We start from the raw sequence: 25,200 nt of genomic DNA, 5'->3' as shown, positions 1-25,200 counted from the left end.
TTAACCATTGGACCACACAGTATAAAGATGTCAGCCAAATAAATAAATAAATAAATTTAGATTCAGTGTTTTTGTCACAAATAATAGTTTTAACTTATTAACTCAATTGTTATTTTCTTTCTGTTATTTGCCCTTGCAGATAGGGTGAAGAAAATTCAGAGGCACAGAACTGGACATAAGGCAAGCTCTGGCTAAAGTCCAAAGTATGCTCCAGACAGGAGAAGTGGAGGAGGAAGGTTAAAACTCAAGAATAATGAATTAATCAAATAACATTTAAAAAAAAATATATAATGTAATTTTTATTCTAATTAAACTTAATTAATCTACCAGCAGTCAATACAACATCACTGCAACCAACATTGCCCACTGGGAATAGTCTTTTTGCCATGGCAAGAAAAGAACATTTTTGTGAATAAGTTACTAAACAACATTTCTGTTTCCCCCATGATAACATTGAACAGTCTTTGAAAAAAAGCAGTCAGAATTGTATGTCCTTGTAAACCACCTGGCCATGGAAACAGATATCAGATGCCTGGGGCTGAAAGCTGAATGCCAAAAGGAGGCTTGATCTGTTCCACATCATTGCTGTGGCACTGGAAAAGGTATGTGGAACTCTTCCTTAGAGAGGAAGAGGAATCACCTATTACTTGATTTATTTCCTATTTCTGAAGTTACCGGGTCTTAGAGTCACAAAGATGTATCCGTACCACATTCTGGAAAGAAGGTGGTGCTTATGAAACTTTTTATAACTTAACCACATCAGTCCCTGATTTTATATTTTATACTCTGGCTTGAGGTTCACTAGTGTCATTTCAGTAATATTAAAATGAAAAATCAGTGGGGATCCTAATACTATCATCTCGAAATGTATCCACCTGCTCTATCTACTGTATTTGTATTGTGTTAAGTGTGTAAAAAACAAATCTTGGAATCTCCCTTGGTGGATAAAACAAGAAGGATTAGTATAATTAAAAGGGTTATAGTAGCTTATTAAATAATTCCTTAAATATTGCATGTGTGCGATTTTCATTCAATATATAGGACTCAAATGGGCAGTTTTGAAAGCAAAATTCTTTATCAAATGTACTTTCATTCAAAAAAAATAAATCTGGTACAATACTGGTTTCAAGCTCCTCTTGTTCTTTCTAGGTCATCACCTGGAGATTGAAAATGTCCCCACTCTTCTTTCCTGTGAATTCCTGCCTGCTGCTTCCCCTAGCATGCTTTGTGGCCAGTGACATTGGCATTGTTTGAAGTAATTTAGGTAGCTATAGCCTTTATTTATAGTAATTGTATCAACCACTGTTAGTGTTACAGAACACATTAACTTAATTAAAAACAAACCTACATTTCTTGCATTTTAACATGTAGCAAGCTGCAACTCCAGTATAACTTTAGCATAAACTCCAATTTCAAATTCTAGCAATTGTAATTGTAGCAATTAAAGATAGGGGAGCTTTAGAACCCTATAATGACAAAAAGGTAAGGCATCTAAAGCAAATTGAATCAAATCTTATGCACAGCAGTGAGATGTTTTTCATCCAGTATGGTGCTGTTTGAGAGATAAACACTGCACATTAAGAGATCCAGGAGTCCATGAGAGTTATCACCAGACTCTTCAGTCATGATATATACAGTATATATATATATATATATATATATATATATATATATATATATATATATATATATATATATATATTAGGGATGGGACCAATACAGCGGTTCCGAATAATTTTCCTTTAAGGTCTCACTAAACTGACACATTTCAATTGAAAGCCGGTTAAATTTTTAAATCACACAATTAGGTTGTGCAGTTTGTCTGTATAATCTCCAAAGTGCTTTCAATTAAAAACAAATCGTCACCTTTTAATTTGTAAACAGGTGAGTTTCGCGTGGCCGATGCAGATCTACATTATAAAAACATAAGCATAACAATAGTGTGTAATAAGTAATTTTATGTGATGAAAGCATGACGCCAGAACTCATATTTCACTCTATGGACTATAATGAGCTATTTCATCAAACTGTCTTTGTAGCAATATTATGAAGTAAATGATAAATATTGTAATTTTATTTCCTGAAATCCCATCTCTTTTTTCCATTATAAGACAGCTATATGTTTAAAAATGTAAAAAAGAACTAAGAAGAGGTTTTAGAGGAAAAAAGTGAAATCTACACCAACTACAGATAACCTCTTTGAACTGTACAGAGCTGGGTATGCAGAGATGTATCCCACAACAACTGCATTTATATTGTCCCAAAACCCCTTCCCTGAAAGAAGACGCTACAGTAAGAGGATACCTTGTGTGACATCTATTCAAAGAATTGCAAAAATGATAAAAAGGAAAGTACAATGTGTAATATCAAGTTTAAGATTAGTATCCTACATTTAGTCTGATTTCAATATTTCTAGTATTCTGACACAGCAGTTGACTTAAGATTTTCAAAGCCTGGAATTGTATTTGTTTTTCACATATGTTGTGGTCGGGTGATCGTCTTGTATCAAAGCAGTCCTTCATTTCAATTAAATATTTAATCGCTAAAAAATGACCATTCTTGATCATAGATTTGGACCTGTGTCAGGAAATTGGTCGATCGAAAAATAAGTTGACATCATCTATACTGCGCATGCACTAATTTCTGAATTTAAAAAGAGGGTTCTCTGATTTGCTTTTCTATCAGGGGACTTATTGTCAGCTAGCTTGTGTCGGTTTAAGGATAATTGCTGTTTTTTAATATTGCTTAGATAAAATCGTAAAAACTACAAGAATGTTGACGGGATGAGCATTAGGTGTAAGCTTTTTATGTGAAAAAACTACTGTACAACATCGAGATGCTTCACGAAGTTTGTTTTACTTTTAATTAAAACACTTTAAAGCAGCACACTATTAAATTAAGCCTATAATATACGTTGAATATATCCAGTTTCTTTATCTATTGTGCTCATGTCATCAGAATAGTTACCGTACCACCTTGTTTGCAAAATACACAAGTGGTAAATACTCGCACAACTATAGAAGGCCATCCAGGTCAAAAACACGTTATTTAGTACATGTTTCAAATAGTTAGTACACATTCTAATTTTACTTTAGTACGTGTTGTAATTCTAATTATTACGCATACTAATTTGGCCAAACAGATCACTGAAAATGAAATGAGAACAAATGAATTAAAACAAATTAGTATGTGTAATTGTGACCGACAGCAAATGAATCCGAGTCAACAATCTCACTCCCGACCTGTGACGGCGCTGTATAACTGGAACAGTGTGCCCCGGACTGGATGGTTTGGCAGTTCATTCTAGGGTCAGTCAGAAGTCAGACATCCAAAAAGGGGGAGAAGCCACAATACTAGAAGTCAGCGCCTTACTGCGGTAGGCGATGTATCGGTCATGGATTGGAGGAGACGTGATTGCACTCACTACCAAAGGGGGCGTGACTGAAGGTATATCAGGGGATGTGGTCGAGCGATCTGTTCCTTTGTTATGGTTACGGACAGACCTGTAAAAGGAGTACAGACATAAAATAACCATGAGTGTTTCGTGTTTTGTTTGTTTTGTTGTTCTAACTGTCCTTTTTTGTCATTGTTAGATGGCTAACTCTAGGCGGGAGCTGTCGCTAAAGGCCAGCACCAAACCCGGACTACACTGCACCACTGTTTCACAATTGTTGTATAGCACCATCTGCACAAAGAACACTCACTGTTTGGATAAGTGATTGTGTCTGGGTTGTGTGTTATTACTGCATTATTATTTCGGGACTGAACCCTGTGGTTTAACTACACCACATTGGTGTGTAGAGCCAGTTATTATTATTTACCAGCAAATAAAGAACTGTCTTACCGTTAACTATGTTGTTTCAAATCATTCCTGAGCACTGCATCACCTCTACACCTGTGCACTACAAACCACTTTGCAACAGTAATAAATTATTAAATTAAAAGTCGCCTTACATCTGCGATTCCTGCCCAATTCGTGGCAGTATGTGGACTTGGCATTGGGTAAAGTCTAGTGACGAGCATCAACCGGTGGTTTCAGAGCCTTAGAAATCACTTTAATTCAGTGGTAACCCCACTGTAACTAATATGTAATTTTAAACAAGTGTTGAAAGATATGGAATTGAATCTCAAGCACTCAGCAAATCTATATTTGCACCATAGAACATAATGTCATGATTTGCAATTTTCCTTATTCTTGATTTTTTTAGCGCATTTCATGTCTGAAATTAAAAAGATGTTATCCTGAAGATGATTGGCTACTCTTGTAATTACGCTGCATGACTGTAAAATGACCAGCCCCTACATAGGTACTATTGTAAAATGACCAGCCCCTACATAGGTACTATTGTAAAATGACCAGCCCCTACGTATGTACTACTGTAAAATTACCAGCCCCTACATTTACATTTATTTAGAACACATAGTATTTTATGTATTCTGATTGGTCCAAATCAATACGTGTACTAAATATTTGAAACACACACTAAATAACACATTTTTGACCCGGATGGCCTTCCATACACCACAGTTTAGGGTAAGTGCACCTATTAAGCCCATGTACCCATTAAGCCCACTACCATATTTGACTTCAAATAAAAAAGAAAAAATATGATATGTTCTGCTGCTTGATTTCTCCACCAATGCATGCATTTGTTTTTTCTATACCAGTTTTTATTTTAAGCCAATGAGATGTGTTTTTATTAAGATATGGTTTACCATGTGCCGTCACTTCCTAGTAGCCATTTTGAAAGTGAAGAAAAAACTTTGCTGTGGAGGCGACCCCCAGAAAAACACTTTTTTCACATCTTTTGAGTTTCTTTTGGGGTAAGTACCAATACTTAATGTAAATTTAAGAGATTAATGTTCTTAAATATGCATAGTAAAACTGAGAACAATGATATTAATAATAGTTTCCAGCTAAATCAAAAGATTGCTTTAGAGAGGTAGCGATAGTACCACATGGCACAGTCTACATGCTAGGGAAATAAGGTAGTGTGCGACACCAATATAATACATCAGAAGTATTATTGGCTTGCATTTTCCAAAGCATTTTGTCCTATATTAATCTTAAATTAACCTTGAATAGTTGTAATTGTCTATAGTTTTTGTAAAATTCACAATTTTCTCAGGTGGGCTTAAAGGGTACAGTGCCACAAAAAACAGTGTCTCTGAGTAGAATGTAAATGAAAATAAGATTAACTTATTAAATTATGATCAATATTAATTTGCATAATGTTGTAGTCTACAGTATTTATTTATAGCCCAGACAATTGGTTTCTAAATACATAATAGGTAGAGTTTTATACAATGTCTTTTTTACCAAAAACTGCTGCTGTTCCAATTAAGACCAGTGCGCTCCTTTTAAGCCCACTTACATAGACTGTGTATATAAAATGTATGTTAACAGAATATAATCATATTTTGATTGGAAACATGTAGAGTTAATCTAAAAAAATAGCTAAAATGTTATTTTTACAGCTTTAAGATGGCTAAGGTACGAAGAAACTACAGTTCGTGCCCACGCATGTTAGAGGCATGTCGCCTTTACCGAGAGGGTACAGTTAGCAACCTGTCTGCACTGTCCAAGAAGTTTGGAGTGGACAGGAAATCCTTGAGGCAGAGAGTGAAGAATGACATAAGGGTTGAGGCACATCAGGGACATAAGACCTACCTTAGTACAGAGACAGAGAGGGAGATTTCAGGCTGTCTTCAGGTAGGATAGCCTATAGTAAGCTAAGTTAAACCATATAGCCTAGGTAAACAAGAATAGGAGTAAGGCAGTTGTTAGGCAGTGTGTAAGGAAATTAGGCACTAAATACCAATTAGAAATATGAATTGATTAAAGCCCTTGTTTTAAATTTACCAGTTTTCCCCCTCTATCATTTGTAGGTCCTTTGCCAGTGGGGTTGGGGCTTCACAAAATCAGATCTTTTAGATCTAGTTGAAGAGTATGTGAAGACTAAGGATATGGAGACCCCATTCACAAATGGGAGACCTGGACGGAAGTGGTTTGAGAGGTTTATGAGAGACCACCCAGAGCTTACAGTGCGAAAGTCTGAGCAGTTTCCAGAAGCAAGAGCCAAGGCATCTGCTGACTCATCAGTACATGCCCACTGGTTCAACCAAGTGCTTGGAAAGGCAATGGATGACACAAAGCTGCATGACAAAACACAAAATATATATAATGTGGATGAAACAGGCTTTATGACTGACCCCAGCTCTGAGAAGGTCCTAGCCCCTAAGGGCTTGAAAAATGTCTACCAAAACACAGGAGGGAGTGGTAGAGAGCAAATCACAGTGTGCATTACTGGGAATGCTGCAGGCCAGAGCCTACCCCCCTATGTAGTGTACAAAGGAAAAAACCTTTAAAGCACCTGGTGTAAGGATGGTCCTGAATCGGCCAGGTATGCGGTGTCTGATCATGGGTGGATGGAGAGAGCACTATTTGAGGACTACTTCCAAAACCTCTTCTTGAAAGAATCCTCAAAATGGTCTGACATGAGCTCTCCACGGATCCTCATTTTTGATGGCCACGCCTCCCACATCTCCCTGAGAATTGCTCAAATGGCAAAAGAAAACAATGTGGTGCTCCTGCGACTCCCCTCTCACCTCACCCACATTCTGCAACCTTTGGACAAGGCAGTGTTTGGGGAGGTGAAGAGGCAGTGGAGAAAGAAACTACGATGTCACTCACGAGTCTCCAGGGACAAAATCAGGAAAGAAGATTTTCCTTCGAAGTTGAGTGATGTCTTGGAGACAGCTATGAAGTCCGAGAACCTGAAGAGTGGCTTTGGGAGCACCGGGATTTATCCCTTGAACCCTGATCGAGTGAGCAGCGAGGTGACAGAGAGTTACACACCATACACTGAAGTGGCTGCTGGCAATGCTGATTCACTGGAGGATCTTACCATACAACTGCCCCTTCTCAAAGCCATGCCAGTGAGGAGCACACCTGACACCTCAGTTGTGTCTTCCCCAGCACAATCATGTTCATTACCCTTGCAGACATCTGCCAATGAGGAATCCATGTCCCAAATCATCCTGAGTGTAGAAACCATCCCTGGTTCCAACTTTCTAAACATTACTAACATTGAAGTGGCAAGTCATCCACATGAGCAAATGTCAGCACCCCAGCCATCAACTTCAGCACAGTCAAGCTCGTCTGCCATTGACAAAGACACCATCAAGGATTTCTTTCTAAAACGAATCACACCACGCAATAAAGAAAACATCAAGAAGCAGAGAATCACAACCCTTAAATATGGGGAATCGCTGACATCTGCTCAAGCCATGGCCAGGCTTGCTGAGAATAAAAAGAAGAGAATGGCAAGAAATAAGAAAAAAGAGGTCAAGAAAGGAAAGACGACAACACAGAAAAAAGGAGATGCGCCAAAACCAGTTGAACCAACTGAGGATGGCAGCAATGAAGATGCAAAATCACATGGCGATCCCTCCTTCACCATCAAAAAAGATGTATACTATGCTGTAATGTTTACATCACCTGCAGCTTACTACATTGGAAGATCCATTAATGAGTCCACACCCCCTGAGGGAGAAAGATATGTGATGAAGTTTCTTAACAGAGGGCCAGACAACACATATTTTATGCCTCCAAGGGACAAAATTGAAGATGTGGAGAGAAGATTCATACTCTGGTAGGCAGAACTGGAGGGTGCTGGACCATTCCGCTTGAAGAACCATCATGAGATTGAAAGTCACTACAGAAATATGCTTAAAGCAATGAAATAGAGCAAGAGTAGAGTAGCCTAGAATGGCAAGTCAATGTTAATAAAAGCTGCCACAAAAGCAGAGATTCTGTAGTGCAAATGATAAAGAATGACTGTATTCTAAATGATAGATTAACCTTGTTCTTTTTCACTGGTTTGGAATACACTAACATGTTATAAGATGTTGCAAACCTGTGTTTTGTATGATGACCATTTTAAATGGTTTAGGCCGCTTGCATGATGTATTGAAATTACTTTTATGAATTGATTTTAACAGTTAACACTGTTTTCCTGTGAAGGAAATGTATTCAATAGACTTTTTAATGTTTTAGACCTATTAATTAATTAATTAAAATAGATTTATTGACAAAAATCATGTAGTGGGCTTATTTGGAACATACATGGGTTTAAATGGTACATCAGGTACCCATTAAGCCCAGTCGGGACTTTTCACATTTTCACTAATATATCTTTATTTTTTATTTTGAAAATATAAAAATGGAGTAATATAACTTCACATGAGAGATTAATCTTTCATTTTCTCATCACTTCTCTTCCAGAAACCAGTGAATTATATCTTTAAAATGTCTCAACTTAGATTTTGGTGGGCTTAAAAGGTACACATACCCTAGTAACACTAACAATGAAAAAAGCACAGTGAAAACTTTCAAAAATATGGTAAACAATACTAAAAATACAGTCTGCATTATGGGACCTCTGGGTTAAATTATGCAAAACTTAGAGTGTTATTTAACTTTGACAAACGTGGTTTGTGTCCATTTTTCACTCATACATATATTGCATATTTATTTCATGAACAAAGTCAGAAACAGCTCCTTATACATACATTTAATCATAACTAAATATCACTTGTTTTTTCTTTATATTCTACCTTTCAAATCGAAACAATCTTTCATTTATTTATTTTTCTTTTAATTTTGGATGTTTTGTTGGAGTTTCCTTTAAAATATTACACTCCTAACAAAAACTGTAACTGTAAATGATTTGAACGTTAATAAACTAACTGTCAAACTAAATTAACACAGCAGCAGCAGCTCTAGATTAATTATGAATATCTGTACAGGAGCAATATTCAAGACATGCACACAATTATTTAACAGAATGGTGAAGCAACTCACAAGAACGGAAAACACCAAATTGCTCTGCGACTTGTGTCTGATTCAGGTTTTTTTCAGGCGTTTGAACAATTTCCAACAGAGGCATATTTTGCCATTCATTTACATGCCATTTTGTAGCAATGATGTGCACTTGTTACAAAACGTGGCAATGGTATGACGGCAGTTCTTGATTGAATAAGCCAATCAGTGTGCCTCAAGACACTCTCGCAAGTAACATTTGAAAATATTGAATAAACCATTTGAATTTAAGTTTGATGAGGAGTTATCAGCTTACAAAACAGTATGTATCAGTTGTGAACGAATCGCTAGTGCCAGAAAAGTGTTCTTTTAAGCAAAGTTCCTGTTCTTTTAGCTGGAGCATTTACAATGGGAAAAAGCAGTTTCACCACAAGAGTGTTCTCTTAGGAGGTGTTTCCATGTTCTTTTAACCTGACAAATTCTCATTCCAAATGCAAATAACCAAATTATTATTAACACTAGAATGAAAGACATACTATCGGATACAACTCAAAATCATTGTTTCTAATACTACAAAAAAAGAAAATATAACACTACTGTTAGTTTTTTATTTCTTATGTTTGATAGGTGATTCAGTATGCTTTTATATAATGATGTACCTGCTTCTCCTACATATTTTATTGTGTTCCATTTTTGGCAAAATATACCATAAACAAGTTTGCTAGTTTTGTATAACTGGTTTCTTATGACTAAATATTTATCTTCTCTATTTGCGATTTCACTTTTACCTTTACAAATACAGTATATTTGCGTACCTTACATGTGTTCTTACAGGCTTTAATGCCCTTTAATTAATATGTCTATGATCTGTTTATGTTTACTGTGGTCCAAAATGTCAGCTACATTTGCATCCCTTCTAAAAGCCACTACCAGCGCTTTTGGAAATGTTTTTTTTTTTTTTTTTTTTTTTTTTTTTATGAATTATAAAGTATATGTAAATGCTTCCACACTATTTTTTAAATGTTTGGTAATAATTTTGAATATGTCATTATTAATGGTATTCTTTCAACCTTCTTTTTTCTTTTATTATACTCAAGTAGTTGATTTCTATTGAGTTTGCCAACTCTTTTTAATTCTCTTAATAATCTTTCTTCTTATTTTCAATTCCTTTCTCTGTTTTTTTCATGAGAACAGATCATTTTTACCCGTATATCCAGTCCTTTAGGAGTGGCTCTTTTAGTATGGAAGTGCAGGTGCATATCAGTAGGTTTCGAGTAGAGATCTGTTTTAATAGATCCTTGATCAAGTTTAACCAATTTCACATATCTCAGAGATGAAGAGCTGCAGTTAAAGCACTATTGTGAATGTTTATTAATACAAATAAATTACATAAACATAAGAACGCGGGAACAAATAAAAACAGTACAGGGACAAAAATCAAGGATTAACTAAACCACAACTCACAACAGTGTGTACCTATGTGTGTGTATATATATATATATATATATATATAGAGAGAGAGAGAGAGAGAGAGAGAGAGAGAGAGAGAGAGAGAGAGTGTGCATTGTAAAAAGAAAGGCTACTTCTCAGTCAGTGCAGATAACAATATTTAATCACAGTAAGAAAATCACAGATGGTAGGCAATTACACTGTCCAAATGTTCCAAATACTGTCATATCATCCATAGATAGCAATGTTGGTGTGGTGATGGGACTGGGGGACTGATGAGACCCTGCCCCATGAAACCCAAAATATATATTATTTCATATTACTACACTGACACATATCAGCCAATAGTATTGACAAGATAAGACCAGTGCAACAATAGTACGATGTTGAGTGTTATGGTATCAATCCCTGAGGATAACACCATGTACACCTCATTGACGTCAGGGACATCCCAGAGCAAATTGATTGCCTAATACTGAAGATGAGTCAGAATAATCCTGTGAACCATATCATATATTATTTCAAGGATATTGCGATGGAAATGCAAACACCTATAATCTTGTCAATTATTATGGGTTTACCTGCTTTTTCTCATGCAGCAACTCTGATCTGGTCAAAACTAACTGACTGAGGATAGTTAACCAAAAGATAAGGCAGAACCGGCACCATCATCCTTTTGTATCTCTATAATAGTGTACATTACTTGAAAATCTCTAGCTTTAATTTTTCGATTGCTGGTCATATAGTCACTTGATCAGGTAATTTGCTTCACATTTTGCTAGAAACTGACACTTTTAGCTGTGAATTACTCTATGCTACTGTGTGCTCCTCTAGGTCGAATTGCTATAAAGCATCTTAAATTACATGTAGGTGTAAGCTATTGACTTATATAATAAGCCCTCTTTATAATGCTGTATATTATATTGTGATTGGCAACTGTATAAGTCAGCCCTTGACCTTTAAAGAACAAAGTAAATGTATCATTCTTTTGTTTAAGTAGCAAACATTTTTAGAATTCCATCAGCTTTTTTCTTTCTAATCTGCTCAAACAATGCCTTGTTTCTCCAGTTTACTAATTTAACACACCTATCAAATGCTAGCAATTTTTATTATATTAAGTAGAGCTGCCAAAAGAGGTGGGTGAAGTTATGCTGAAAAGTAATATGTAGAATGTGCTTGAATTTATATTCTTTAATGTACAGACAGTTTGAAAAGTAGCCTTTAACATTGTTAATACCCAATGGTAAACTGCTCTTTGGTGTATTAGTTCTTACGCTTCCTTGGACCTTTACAGCATATGTAATGTTTATTTTTTTCAATACATGTAACAAAGCTTTATTGATTTTGTATTCGTATAATAAAGTTATTAGTGAAAAGTTTATAAAAGTTTGTCCTATAATGTAATCCTATGTTTAAATCATAAAATAAGTCACACTTATTTTAGGAACAGCCTGCATCTTCTTTTTTTTCCATATGTGGTAGAACCCTTTTTAACTGAATTGTCAAACTGCACTTTTATACAAATTGTAGGACTGAGTGTGCCAATATTTTTCCCTGATGTCACCTCTAATGGATATAAAGCCCCCTTTATCAAAATTCCCTAGGAGCAGGTTGACTGTATCTTTAATACTGGAAGTCAATGTCTCAAGCTTGCTGTATGTGTAGCATTAAAACATTAACCAGTGTTAACTATGGTATGGAACAGCCTAAATTGTAAGTTGTATTTGTTGAAAATACCCATTCATGTACATTATATATCCTCGTTTACAGAACATGTGATCTGAAAAGAAATGGTAATTTAAGAGTAAAAGGAAAATATGAAACAAGTGTATAACAGTGTGAAGTGTGATAATAGCATATTGTTTTGGGCTTACTAAATTAAATAAATCATACATTTTCATTACAGCACTGTGCAAAATAGGGCCCCATGTTGCCTACCATGTAGAAAACAGTAATAAGTAGTTGTGACAGATGGCTTGAGCGGTGACGTCAGAACCAGGAAGTAATGGACACAAACAGACTGGATTTACAGGCGAAGCTGAGTGTTTGGTTGCGCTCAGCATTTATTAAATGAAAAACAGACTTTTTAAACAAAACAAAATAACAAACAAACAAAACAGAACACAGACCAATAAATGACTAAACACAAGTAGTGTGCTGGTTACAACTCCTAGCATACGTAGCACTTGTATCTAGCGCGATTTCTTGAGACACGTTTTTGGTCTCACCTCTCTGACACTCTCCAACTTGTGCAGCCAAACTGCAGGTCTTTTACATTATGGCCGAAGGGTTAACTAGCTGTTAATTATCTTATTACCCCTCGGCCACAGTCTGCACGAGTTTAATAAGGCTGCGTGACTGTGAGCTAATTAAATACTCAGTAGCTGATCAGTCACACATCTTCACGTGGTATCTAAAACAATACAAAACAATAACAAAACAGGCTTTTTTGCTGTCATATATTTACACAAATAATAATAATAATAATAATAATAATAATAATAATAATAATAATAATAATAAATACACAGAGGGCGGACACCCTGCCACAGTAGTCAACAAAAAGACTGAACATTTCTGCTTGCTTATTAAATGTGCCTCAGTCATTTAAAACCTTTCTGGGGTTTGCTGGCTTGTAAGAACAGGTATTTTTGTTTTAGTTGAGAAGACATTTAAGACAGGTTTTACTGTATTGTAGTGCCATCTGTAGGATGAGAATGTTATTGCATAATTAGTTGGTGGCAACTAAGTTAGACTTAAAAATCATTAAAAGGATGCCTCGACAAATATTGAGGAATATACAGTACTGTATAACAAAAAAAAAAAAAAAAACGCAATTTGAAACACTTGAGGTCCACATTTTAATAAACATTTGTCAGCACCAATAAGAGAGCTGCACAGAAACATCCTTGTAAATGTGCATATTACAGCAAAGGAACAACTGTATACATTAGCAGAGGAAGTTGTACACATTTTAGTCTCAATGTCCTAATACAGTGTTTAAATATTCTTTATATTTTCTTTTCACACAAACTGCTTGTGCAGTTTCTGCATCATATAGTTCAGCTTAATTTCAATTGAGCAGAGACTTTAATTTCTATATCTTGATTTAGTCCTACAAGATCAGTGACCTTTAATGATAACTACACTTAAAGACATCTGACAGACTGCATTAACACTCCCTGGAAGACAAGTAATTAATCAGAAAATCTGAAGGCTAGCAGCTGAAAGGAATATTATTGGTTATTTATGGGTAATCAACTAAAATTCAGTGAGTCAGTTTAAAAAACAAAATAGTGAGGGATACACAAAAGAGACCAGACAGGCACATTGCATTTTTTGCCGAATGTCTTTGTGTGACAGAAATATTATTATTATTATTAGTTTATTTAGCAGACGCCTTTATGCAAGGCGACTTACAGAGACTAGGGTGTGTGAACTATGCATCAGCTGCAGAGTCACTTACAACTACGTCTCACCTGAAAGACAGAGCACAAGGAGGTTAAGTGACTTGCTCAGGGTCACACAATGAGGCAGTGGCTGAGGTGGGATTTGAACCAGGGACCTGGTTCCCGACCTGTGAGGGCGCTAAGCAGCGAGAGGAGAGATCCCCATTAAATTGTATTGTTGAAAAAATAGTTTGTGAGTGTTTTGTTTGTTTGTAGCACTGTTAGTAATGGTCTTTTGTTTTGTAAATTCACTAGACGACTAACACGTCTCCGGAGCTGTCGCCTTGGGCCAGCACTACCCGGAACAACAACACCACAGTCACTGCTCTATTATTATCACCCACCACGAGCACTACTGCACGCACCCGGACTGGTGACCGTGTTTAGTATTATTGTGGGGCGGATAACGTGTTATTATTTGGTTTGCAAACCATTATTATTGTTTCCTTCTGTGCTTTACACATTGGTGTGTATTGCCAGAGGATTATTGTTTGGTCGTCAGACCGGGAGTTTACAAATAAAAGAAACCTCTTTTTCAGTTTTCGTTGTGGGATTATTTCTGCACTGTATCACCTCTGCACCTGTTTCTAATCAACAGCCACTTTGCCACACATTGTAATGGCACTACAATAACCCAAATGGCGTCACTGACATGTAATGAGTTATGTCATTGAGAAACGGCTACATATTTCTGTTTCAGGAGAGTAGATTTTGAATAAAGCTTAATAGTCAGTGTTTGGTTGGCAGTTGCTTCTGTGTAAATGACTACATATATTATTTATATTTTAGAAAGAACTGTCTCAGATTTCCAACCCCTAAAATAATTGTAGGTGATCATCATTGACAAACGGTTACATATCCCTCTTGAAAAATGATAACTTTAGAGACAAATCAGTGCAGTCCTGGGTATCCGTGGTGGCCCTAAACACTATTGAAAGTTCTAGGCATTACAAAAGTTGTGTTAATTTTTTTGTCCAACTCTGTACCTTGAAAGAATTCCAGTAACTACATTATAAGGAGGAAAATGAAATATTTTTACTGCCATTAATACTATTAGTGAAACCTGTGTACAAGTAGTCAATCTAAAGAAGAAAACATACAGACTTACAAAATGATCTTCAATGAACCCATTTAAAGTCTTGTATTCATACTGGAATCATAAGCAATCAGCATATACAATAATATGAAACTGCATTTACTGAGTGGTTACAGATGCCTCTGCCGTTAAAGAGATATTATTACAGGAAATAATCAATCAGTCAATGTATTTTTATAAAGTGCCTTTCATGGCAAGCCATCCCAAAGGTTTTTTTTTACAAAACAAGCAAAAATGAAACTATAATATCACACATTAATTACAACATTTAAAAATACTAACAATTAAAATAAAAGGGCAGGATTTTCAAAAACCAGTGTTATTGTATCAAACTCGTGGTATAGTAACAAGAGCTTTAGTAGCAAGTGATTTTCAAACGAAATGTGTTAATTAAATCAATCAGTTAATGCTTTGAAATTGAGTCGACGAGGTCATTTAATAGCTGTCTTACGAGGTCACATACATCACTTCCTGTCTCAACAGCTTGATAAGAGAAACTCGTTAATCAAAATGCATGTTAACGAGATCAAGAAAAATGAATGGAAGCATAATTTGCTGATATGGAAACTACTAGTGCACAGGGAGATGGCTCTCACACCAGCCAAATGGAAATAAAAAATAATGGGAATATCTATTTTGTGTATAATTTAATTTAAAATTGTGCTTTTTGTCATGCAGAATGTACATTTATTTAGAACACTTCACATATAAAATGCTGATTTACAATTATCTGGTGTGTGGGTAAAAATCAGACAGCACAGAATAAAAAAAATAATTAAAAATTAAACCCCATTAGTCATTTACCCTCATTCGGGGGGATATTTTGCCACAGTTTACTATATACAACTCTTTTAATGTGCATGTTGCAATCTTTTTTTGGTTAAAAAGAAATAAATACCGCAAGCCATCTATAAGCCTTTTTCCATCCAACTTTTAAGCTTGGTAAAACTTATGCAAATAAGAAAATATATCCAACAAACGCTACGGTAAACGGTTTAAGTCGACTTTTAGGAAGTTTTTACTCACATGACAAACTTGCTCGTTAGAGGTGGTTTTACTTTTTAATCGCAGCGACATTATATTCGTACGGTGGCCCTGAAGTGCAAAACACAAGCAAATAAAAAAATACAGACAAACAAAAAAATGTGTACCTGCAATTAAAAAAAGCTTACCTGCAATTAAAAAGCGACTGCAAATACAAAAACAAACGCCTGCATCTTAAAATTTGTGTACAAACACAAAAAAACGCTTACATCTTAAAATTTGTGTACAAACACAAAAAAGGCTTACATCTTAAAATTTGACACTTGCATGGAAAACTGTAACAAGCGTATTTCTGGTCCTAGCGCCACCTTCACCAGTCCAGTGAAGTCAAATTATTTAATGCACATTTGCTCTGATTGAAAGAAAATGGCGGAGAAAAAAGAAATTGACCTTTTGACCTTAAAGAAAAGGGCTTGTAACCAGGAGGTCCCCGGTTCAAATTCCACCTCAGACGCTGCGTGACCCTGAGCAAGTCACTTAACCTCCTTGTGCTCTGTCTTTCGGGTAAGACGTAGTTGTAAGTGACTCTGCAGCTGATGCATAGTTCACGCACCCTAGTCTCTGTAAGCCGCCTTGGATAAAGGCGTCTGCTAAATAAACAATATATATATATATATATATGGGTTTATTGTGTATCGTTTTGGAGTTGATTTGCTTGATTGAATTATTGTTTTACAGACGGGCGCTCGATTGAGACTTGCTGCCTGCTAGGCTTGGTTGAGGGGAAGGGCAGCAAGTGATTGGCTGTGCTGGACCTCAATCAGCAGGTGGGTGGGTCTTGACCGAGTGTCCGTCAGTTCAAAAACCTCCGCGGGAGATGGCTCGGGGCGATTGCAACGCCATGCCAGAGAGGAGCGGCGTATAGTCGGGAGGAGAGGGTCCGCTCTGCAGGAACGACAGCTACGCAACCCTGAGACTGCAAGCGGTGCTTGTGAAGGCAATGCCCAGCCAAGGCCGTATGAAGCAGCAGGAGTCGTTGTATGAATACCGGCTCATCAGTAGGTTAGTTTAGGGGATAGTGATCCCATGTGATGTATAGCGATGGTTACGTAGTGTAGCCGGTTCCTGGAGCAGGACGCCTCGTTTTAAGGCTAGCGCTCGCCCTCTGGGGCACCTTTTATTTGTAGTTTTTGTACCGTGTTTTATTTTGTATTTTTGTACAGCTTGCTGTATGTGTCCTCTGTGCGTTACCATGGCTGGTAACGTCACATGACCACCTTTACTTTCATTTCTGTTTTGTATTAATAAATCCTGCGCGCCTGTGCCGGCGTTTCAACTCCACCCCCAGTTGTCTCTCTGTATTGCTAAACAGCGGTGACCCACGCACGTGACATAAGACCCTGTCACACCTGTATATATATATATATATATATATATATATATATATATATATATAAAAGAGCACATAATATATTTTATGCGAGTTGGCAGAAAAATGAAAATAAGTTATTACAATTATTATTTGCTTTTCCCTATACACTTTCCCCCTCTATCTATCTATCTCTATCTCTCCGTGCACACCCTTCTCTCTCAATCTTTCATAGATCCCCACTCCCCACGTCTTTCCTGCAACCTCATTTCCCTGCATGTACGCACGCACGCACACACACACACACTATCCTAATTCTCTCCCCTCCCCTCAGGATCGCTACAGTATTTTAGTTTGTACGATTTTAGGCTGTATATAAATAGATACGTTTCAAGGACCATTGGTGCTTGTAGTTGTTAGTTATTATACATTTATACCACGTATGTAACACTTCATTATACATTTATTAAGCTTTTAAAATTACAAAAGAACTCCCCAACCCAATACACAATTTGTTTATAATTAATTGTTCGGTGAATTCCTCTAATCATGCATTGTCTCTGGTACTGTTTGCTCGCCTCCGAGATAAATAAACTCAACATGAATAGAAGTAGTCATTGAACACTAATATGTGCATACAGACATGTGAAGGTGAGACTGTACACTGTACATACAGCATGGGGGGAGTCTGACAACATTACAAATATGTCAGTCAGTGATCTCGATCGCATTTCAGGGGTGTCAACCTCAGTTTCTGGAGGGCCGCAGTGTCTTGTGGCTTTTGTTCCACCCAAGCTCTCAATTACTTAATTGGTCTAATTATTTGATTAATTAGACACATTTAACACTTCTCTTCAGGCCTCAAAATGTTTCATAGGTAGTGTACCTTGAATCAAGTGCATATTTAAAACCATCAACTGTAAAAGACCTTGAAAAATATTAAATATGTCAAATTCAACAAATAATTAGATCAATTATGTTAATTGAGAGCTTAAGTTGGAATGAAAACCAGAAGACCCTGCAGCCCTTGAGGACTGGAGTTTGACACCCATGCATTAGGTATTCCATTCATGTCTGTGGCGATATCTTTTGAAAGCAAGCCCCATATTGCACTTTTTAACGATTAGACAAAATGTTTACAGAATACTTAACAACTGCTATTAGGACCATGCTGCATGATTTGTTTATTATTAATAGCGTTATAATTAAACAATACCAAATCACGTTTTTATTTACAACGAAGGGAAAACATGTTTTTGCTGACTTTATAAGCATTTTATGATAACGCTATTAATAATAAATGAATCATGATTATAGCAGCAGTTTTTACGTATTCTGTAAATATTTCGTCTAATAGTTAAAAAGTACAATGTAGGGCTGTCAGGTCTTGTTTTCAAAAAATATCGGCACGGACATACAAACCAATGGAATACTGTGTGTGCGCAAAATCGTACCCAAAATGTCTATTTTCCATAAGCTTGGAAAAAACAGTAGGTTTTTAATAGAGACATAAATTCCTCCAGTGTCCGGAGGCAGGGAATTCCAGACGGAGGAAGCACAAGTAGGTTTGAGACCTTCCAATTTTCATGTTAAAATCTGCTCTTTATTACTCCTGAACGCTAAAGCGAGTGTGGCATAATGTAGATTTTAATGGGAGGTATGAGAATTCCCCTTAAAATATATTTCTGGAAATGTTGAGGTTTAAATACCGGTACATAAGATAAATACAGTTTGCTATTAAAATGCTACTAGCACTGTATTGGTATTTAAGAAAACTGAATTTTAAAAAAAAGTACTTTGAAAGTTTCAGTTTAACTTAAAATATGTAGATGATGTTTGAACGTCAAACTGCAGCAGGGCACAGACGATAATGTAAAGAACATTGAGCTACAGTGAGTTCCAAACTTAAAACGTTTTCATGTTGTTTAGTTAAGTGCTTTGATCAGTTCAGCAATCTCAAGAATGATTGCAAAAGTGATGAAGAGTTCAAGAACTTGCTAGCACTCCAAAAATGGGCGAAATATTTTGACAGGTTGAATGTCATTCAGCACTGTTAAAGATTGCACAGTTCTTTGTTGTTCCCTCTCACAGTGCAAATGTAGAGCAAATGTAGTTTTTTCACTGATGCAAAGCCAGTGGACAAAGGAAAGGAACAACTTGGCTGGTGAGTCTCTGAAAGGGATCCTGCTTGTCCAGCACAACTTCAGGCACACATCTTGCAAAGACTTTCAGAGCTACTTCAACCACTGCTGAGAAAGATACACTCTGCAGAGAAATATGCATGGGCACAAAAAGAAGCACGGTAGGAAAGGGCTGTTCGGTGCACAGATGTTGCCTGTTTCAATCATATCTATTGCTTGTTTTATTTCTGCATCCCTAGCTTGTGCTTGCAAGAGGTCCAGTGGGTCTGTAGGACCATAAGATATTTAAAGGGTTAAACTGCTGTAATGATAGTTATCTTGCAAATACTTTTTTGATTGGTAAGCAATAAAGTACTGACTGTAAAAAGTTACATGTATGTTTGATGCAGGCCATTATACTTCTTTTTTAAAATCATTTTAGATGTTCAAAGTAGAAATAAACTTTACAGTTTAGTTTAAATTTAGTTTTTCTGTGTTCATTTAAGATTCATCTTAAATAAAAATTGGTCCTGCCAGTCAGCAACCCCCCTGGGTAGTGTCTTCTTTTTGAGGATCTGAAATATGGTAACCCTAAATATATAAATTACATTAAAAAACTTTAATGCAAATAAAAATGCAAATAATCCGCCAGCACAGTGGATCTAAAAAAGAGAATATTAAGCAAAACAGCCCTTTTAGGGTCGGGACCCCCAGTTTGAGAAACTGCATTACAGTAATCAATATGAGGTGTTACAAAAGCATTGATCAAAATCTCTGAATCCTTCTGTAAAAAGAATTATAACACTGTATAAAAACTTGCTTTAGTTTTCTTTACAAATATTCATATCCAATAGTTAGTTAGATAATCAGCCATATAGCTTCCCATGTCCTAGAAAATTGACTGCATTATTTATTTTAATCATAACCCGGTCCCCTACTTAATATTGGACCTCTTTCACAAACTTATCCACATGGATTTTATTTACAAGTTTAGTGTCTCCTAGTTCTGCAGCTACCATTCTATATACACATTGCAGATCATTGTTTTGCTTATTTACATAGCTTTCAAGGGTAACACCTTGAGCTTCGAGAAAAGACATCCCATCCACCCATCGGTGTTCCGGCAGTCACAACTTCATGTGGTGACTATCCTGTGGATTTTAAGGGGGTTGCTCTTAAACACATCAAAAGCATGGGTAGCATCAAATCCCAGTCTTTACCATTTGATCCCTTATGAGAGTAGTACCTGTTTAATTAAAATGTGTACCATTATCTGATTCAACTCGTAGGGGTATCCCCCGAGAAAATACATGGTTCACCAATATTTTATTATTGTAATATGTACCACTATGTATTATTTCTAGTGGAAAAAGCTTCTATCCATTTAGAAAACATTGGTCATTACCAGTATTTGTTACCTCTTGCTGTAGAAGGTAGCGGACCAATATAATCAATTTGTACAGCCGTCAATGGTCCTGCAGTAGGTTGAGTGTGTCTCAGTTTAGCCTTTCTAGTGTTTCCAGCTGGCTTACACTGTGCACATATTAAGCCATTTTCACAATAGTGTATTGTATCTTCAGTCATAGATGGCCACTATCCTACATCCTAGTTTTATATAGAAATTAATTTATTAGATTGGTAGGAATAACCCATTTTAAATCCTCATCATTCTGGGACATGAGCATACCATTTTTAACCACTAGATGTCGTGAGTGTTTTGCATAAGGGCCTTCTATGGTGTTGCCTGTTTCAATCTTATCTATTGCTTGTTTTATTTCTGCATCCCTAGCTTGTGCTTGCAAGAGGTCCAGTGGGTCTGTAGGACCATAAGATATTTAAAGGGTTAAACTGCTGTAATGATCTAGCACCAGAAATACATTTGAAGAGTTTGTAACAGTGTAGCTTGGAAACAAATATGCCCCTGGTCACCATAGTAACATCTGATACGTTCTGAGGGGAGACATGCCCTCCCGAATGAGCAATTATGGATGCACCTTGGTCTCAAGGACAGATGTTGGCAAGCAAATAATTTTAATTAAGTGAGAAGATGTTCTTTGTTCAAGTGAATTAACAGTGACTCAGAAAAAAGGATGCTGCTATCAACATCTAGCAAGCAAAGTCAGAAGAGCAGAGAGTTCCCAATGATATTCAACCATAACACCCCAGAATTTGGTTAAAATTGTGTGAAGCTTAAATAATACAAAAAAGGAGGACCAACTGGATCACCATTGAAGAAAGAGGAAATGTCAACAAACGTTGAACCAATAAATTATTGAACTGATTTGGCCTGCCGCCATCAGTCAAATTTACAGCAAGATTTCCTATATACTGAACGAGACTGGGTTTGTCTGACCAGGAATACAGACAAACTACTGCAAGTTGGCCCTTTGACGAAAGTGACAGAAGACTTATACCCTGCATCGACTCTGCAAGACAAAAATGTAGTACTCCCAGTTTAACTAAAAGAGATTTAACAGAATCTATATATGATATATATATATTACATTCCCTTGTTTTATTTCTGCGTCCCTAGCTTGTGCTTGCAAGCGGTCTAAGCAGAGAGAGAGAGTTATAAAGTAGCAGGGTGTGGCCATAAGTCGCTGTACTGTAGAAACCAGGGTATAGCAGATTGAAATAATTTTATAGTCAGACAGAATGGAAATAATTGAAGCAGTCTATTTAATTGAAGTTGGTGCTAGACTTTACATACCCCAATGGAAATTTATAATTTCTAGACATTTCTTGAAAACAAATAATTATAGGAAAAATCTCTTGTAGCAAAAGTTTTTCTTTTGGATGAGGTCAAAAAGTTACAAGAAATAGATGTCTACTATTATTTATTTCAGCAATTTTTAGAAATACCTTGCTTTGTTTCAGCTTAACATAGCTTAATCATACAGTATAATAGTGAATAGTATGTCAGACTTATGTTCTTAGTACAACACCAAGGTAATTAGTAGGAATTATGAGTCATCAGCAAAATAAACATCAATCAGTTTTTGTATGACCTAAGGCTTTTACATGTGAGCCAACAGGACAGTGGTCCTCCAACCGTCTGCCCCAAAATAAAAAAAACTAACCTGAAAACATTTACAGTATGTCCATTATTGAATCTTTTTTTATGCTTGATGTAAAAACATAGCAACCAGGTCTTTAGTAAACTTTTTTTCAAAATAAAACAGGATATTATAATAGGATATTATACAGTAGTAAAGCTTTCTCAGCAGTTTCTTAGGAATTAACTTATTTCCAATTAATATTTAATACCTTCAGATGCTATACTGTGTCATGCTATACTGTGTCACTATACTCTGCCATGCCAGTAGAGAAAGAACCCACTTCAAAGATAAAATAGCAGAAATGATACAGATCAGTAAAGAAGACATACTCTTTCCGTTGTTATTGTTTGTTGCCTCAGGTTTCTGAAAAGTCAGCTTTGTGGATAGCTGAACTACAAGGAATTAATGAGTTTCAATGACATTTTTCTGTCTGACCTGTTTTAGAAATTAAAGCTTCCTGGAAATCACTTAAAAGGTTTTATAGGCATGTGACAGGCTGACCGGGGTAAGGAGACTCAGAGTCAGGATGTGCAGGGAAAATAAAAGACTTTTAATTAAACAAAATACACAAAACAAAAGTCTCTCTCTCTCTCTCTCTCTCTCTCTCTCTCTCTCTCTCTCTCTCTCTCTCTCTCTCTCTCTCTCTCTCTCTCTCTCTCTCTCTCTCTCTCTCATACAGGTATTCTCACTCTCACAAACACTCCCCAACTAACATACCCAACCACTCCCTTTTATACAGGTGCCTGGGCTATTGGGCAATTCGCACCTCATTAGCCAAGGCACATTCCACACATTCCTCACACAAACTCACTGAACCACACCCCAAACTCACTCTAAACAATACAAAAAACACAAAACCACCACAAAATAGGCTGCGCCCCATCACAAGGCAACAAAGATTTGAAGCATTGTATGCTATCTATTCCATTTGGTATGTCCTTACAGTATTTTTTAAGGTCTATGTGGTTGTTACAGGATGGCAAGAAAGACTAGCAGAGTCACAGTTTACTCCTCCGTGGAGATAGTTCCAGGTTTATTATTTAAACCAAAAATGATAACAAAACAAAACTCCCCTCTACCAGCAACTAACTCAAATTTACACAAACATGTGAAATAAGGGAAACGTTAACTAAATTAAACAGCCAGAGGTCTTCCGAATATCTCTTCTTTAGGCCCTCGTCTGGCTTCCGGATCCTTTCCTCATGCCAGGTTTTCCGATTCTTTAAAGAAAAGATTCCACCTCTGCTGGTATTGTGGTTATTTCCCTTTTTTGTGCGAGTCCTACACGTTCCCATGGACCAACCCTGAGTGTTGCAACCAGAGCCCTTTTATGTGACTTGGAACACCCCCCAATCAGCAGAACACCAATCAGCGATTGATATTTAAATTGCCTGTTGATTCTGGAGTTTTCCAGCACATTCTCCTATTGCTGCCCCCAACAAAGATGGCGACCGCTCTTTTGGGTCTTCCGTCCAAAAGCCGGAACTTCCGCGTCACGTCCTCTCTGTTGAAAGCCTCGAGGTTGGCTCACAGCCCTCTGGTGGTTGGGAGGTCGAATTTTAGCATAAGATCGCTTTACCTCGTCACAGTGGTCTATTCTGTTGATCTAAAGAGTGGTAAATCTTATTGCCACTGTAAATCAAATCAATAAAAAAACTACTCCCATAAATTGTGAAATTCACTGGGTAAGCTCAATTGCAATGTATTCCTAAATATATGTATTGGGTATAGTATTGCAGGTTCATTCTCAGCTCTATGCACAAAACAGTGGCGATTGGAACCAATGGCAAAAAAAAGCTTGAGACAGTTGAATACCACAATGCCACAAAGTTCAGTGTGGATGTGCTGGATCAGATGGCACGACAGTATTCAGTCAAAGGCAGATCTTGTCGGTGGCCTGTGGCTGTATTTTATAAAGTTTTGGACCTGGCAGCCATCACTGCCCTTCCACACCTGCTCCGGGTGTGGAAGGGCAGTGTGCAGTAAATGCTCAGGAAAAGTGGAGAAGCATGTATTGTGTGTGGACTGTACAGGTTAGAAAGCTGCCATGTATGTAGGCTCAATAAACATGTTATGTAAATAGTTTATTGTATTATAGTTATTTATGTTTTGAAGTAGTGCATTATATACTATTTTCGAAAAAACACCCTTTGATGTTGTTATTTTTACAAGTATTTTGTAAACAATTTTGTATGTACAGAGACCTGTTACAAAATAGTTACTAGTGAAATGTTTATTTTATTTATGTTTTATTTAAGTTTTTCTTGTTTTGTATTGCTCCTTTTGAAAAAAAAGTTTTGTTTTCCATTTAAATATGGTGTTTCTGCTATGCAAATGTTTGATTTGATGTTCATAAATAAAACTTTTGAGTTTTATATGATTATTTGTCTTTCATTATCATATTACAGCTGTTTAAAAAGCTACCGGTTAAAATGACTAGTTTGGCGCTTCTAGGTAGTTAGAAATTCTGGCGATTCTAGTTAAAGTCTAGTTATAACTGATGATGGTTATTTTGAGCTGGTAGTTCTTGCAGTCCTTATAACATATGTAACAGGAGACAGACATAGTTAAGAAAACAGTTAAGTTTGTCCCAGTTACAAATAAAACCCTCCATAAAGTATTATAAACCAAGATATGTATTATTAAGCCTAATATTAATAATAACTGCATTTATCCAGTATTTTAGATTGTAAATTCACAGAACAGGAGCAAGGGCTGCAAGGAGTAAGCCCTGGGACTTGAAATAGGAATTATGTGCTTGTGACTTTAGGAAGATGACATGCTTTCCCCTTAGCTTCCGGAGAGTCGCCCTTATGGAGGTTGAGACAGAACCAATCGGCCTCCAAGGCT

The 25,200-nt window shown here is 36.5% G+C and overlaps 1 protein-coding gene across 1 annotated transcript; it reads left to right on the top strand.

Annotated features, from left to right (window-relative positions):
- The first annotated feature begins 4,564 nt into the window (after nt 1-4,564).
- LOC131716703 (uncharacterized) lies at nt 4,565-8,354 on the top strand. The gene is made up of 2 exons (XM_059012827.1): nt 4,565-4,824; nt 5,890-8,354. The coding sequence occupies exon 2, from the start codon at nt 6,430-6,432 to the stop codon at nt 7,657-7,659; it is 1,230 nt and encodes a 409-aa protein (XP_058868810.1). The 5' UTR covers nt 4,565-4,824; nt 5,890-6,429; the 3' UTR covers nt 7,660-8,354.
- Nucleotides 8,355-25,200: the final 16,846 nt, after the last annotated feature.

This window comes from Acipenser ruthenus, chromosome 3, assembly GCF_902713425.1.
Source record: "Acipenser ruthenus chromosome 3, fAciRut3.2 maternal haplotype, whole genome shotgun sequence".
Classification (NCBI taxonomy): Eukaryota; Metazoa; Chordata; class Actinopteri; order Acipenseriformes; family Acipenseridae; genus Acipenser; species Acipenser ruthenus.
The sequence above is the reverse complement of the archived record's forward strand: the minus strand, read 5'-3'. Positions and strand labels throughout refer to the sequence as shown.

Coding starts and splice junctions, on each gene's coding strand:
- LOC131716703 (XM_059012827.1), top strand. CDS start 6,430: ATGGAGAGAGCACTATTTGAGGACTACTTCCAAAACCTCTTCTTGAAA.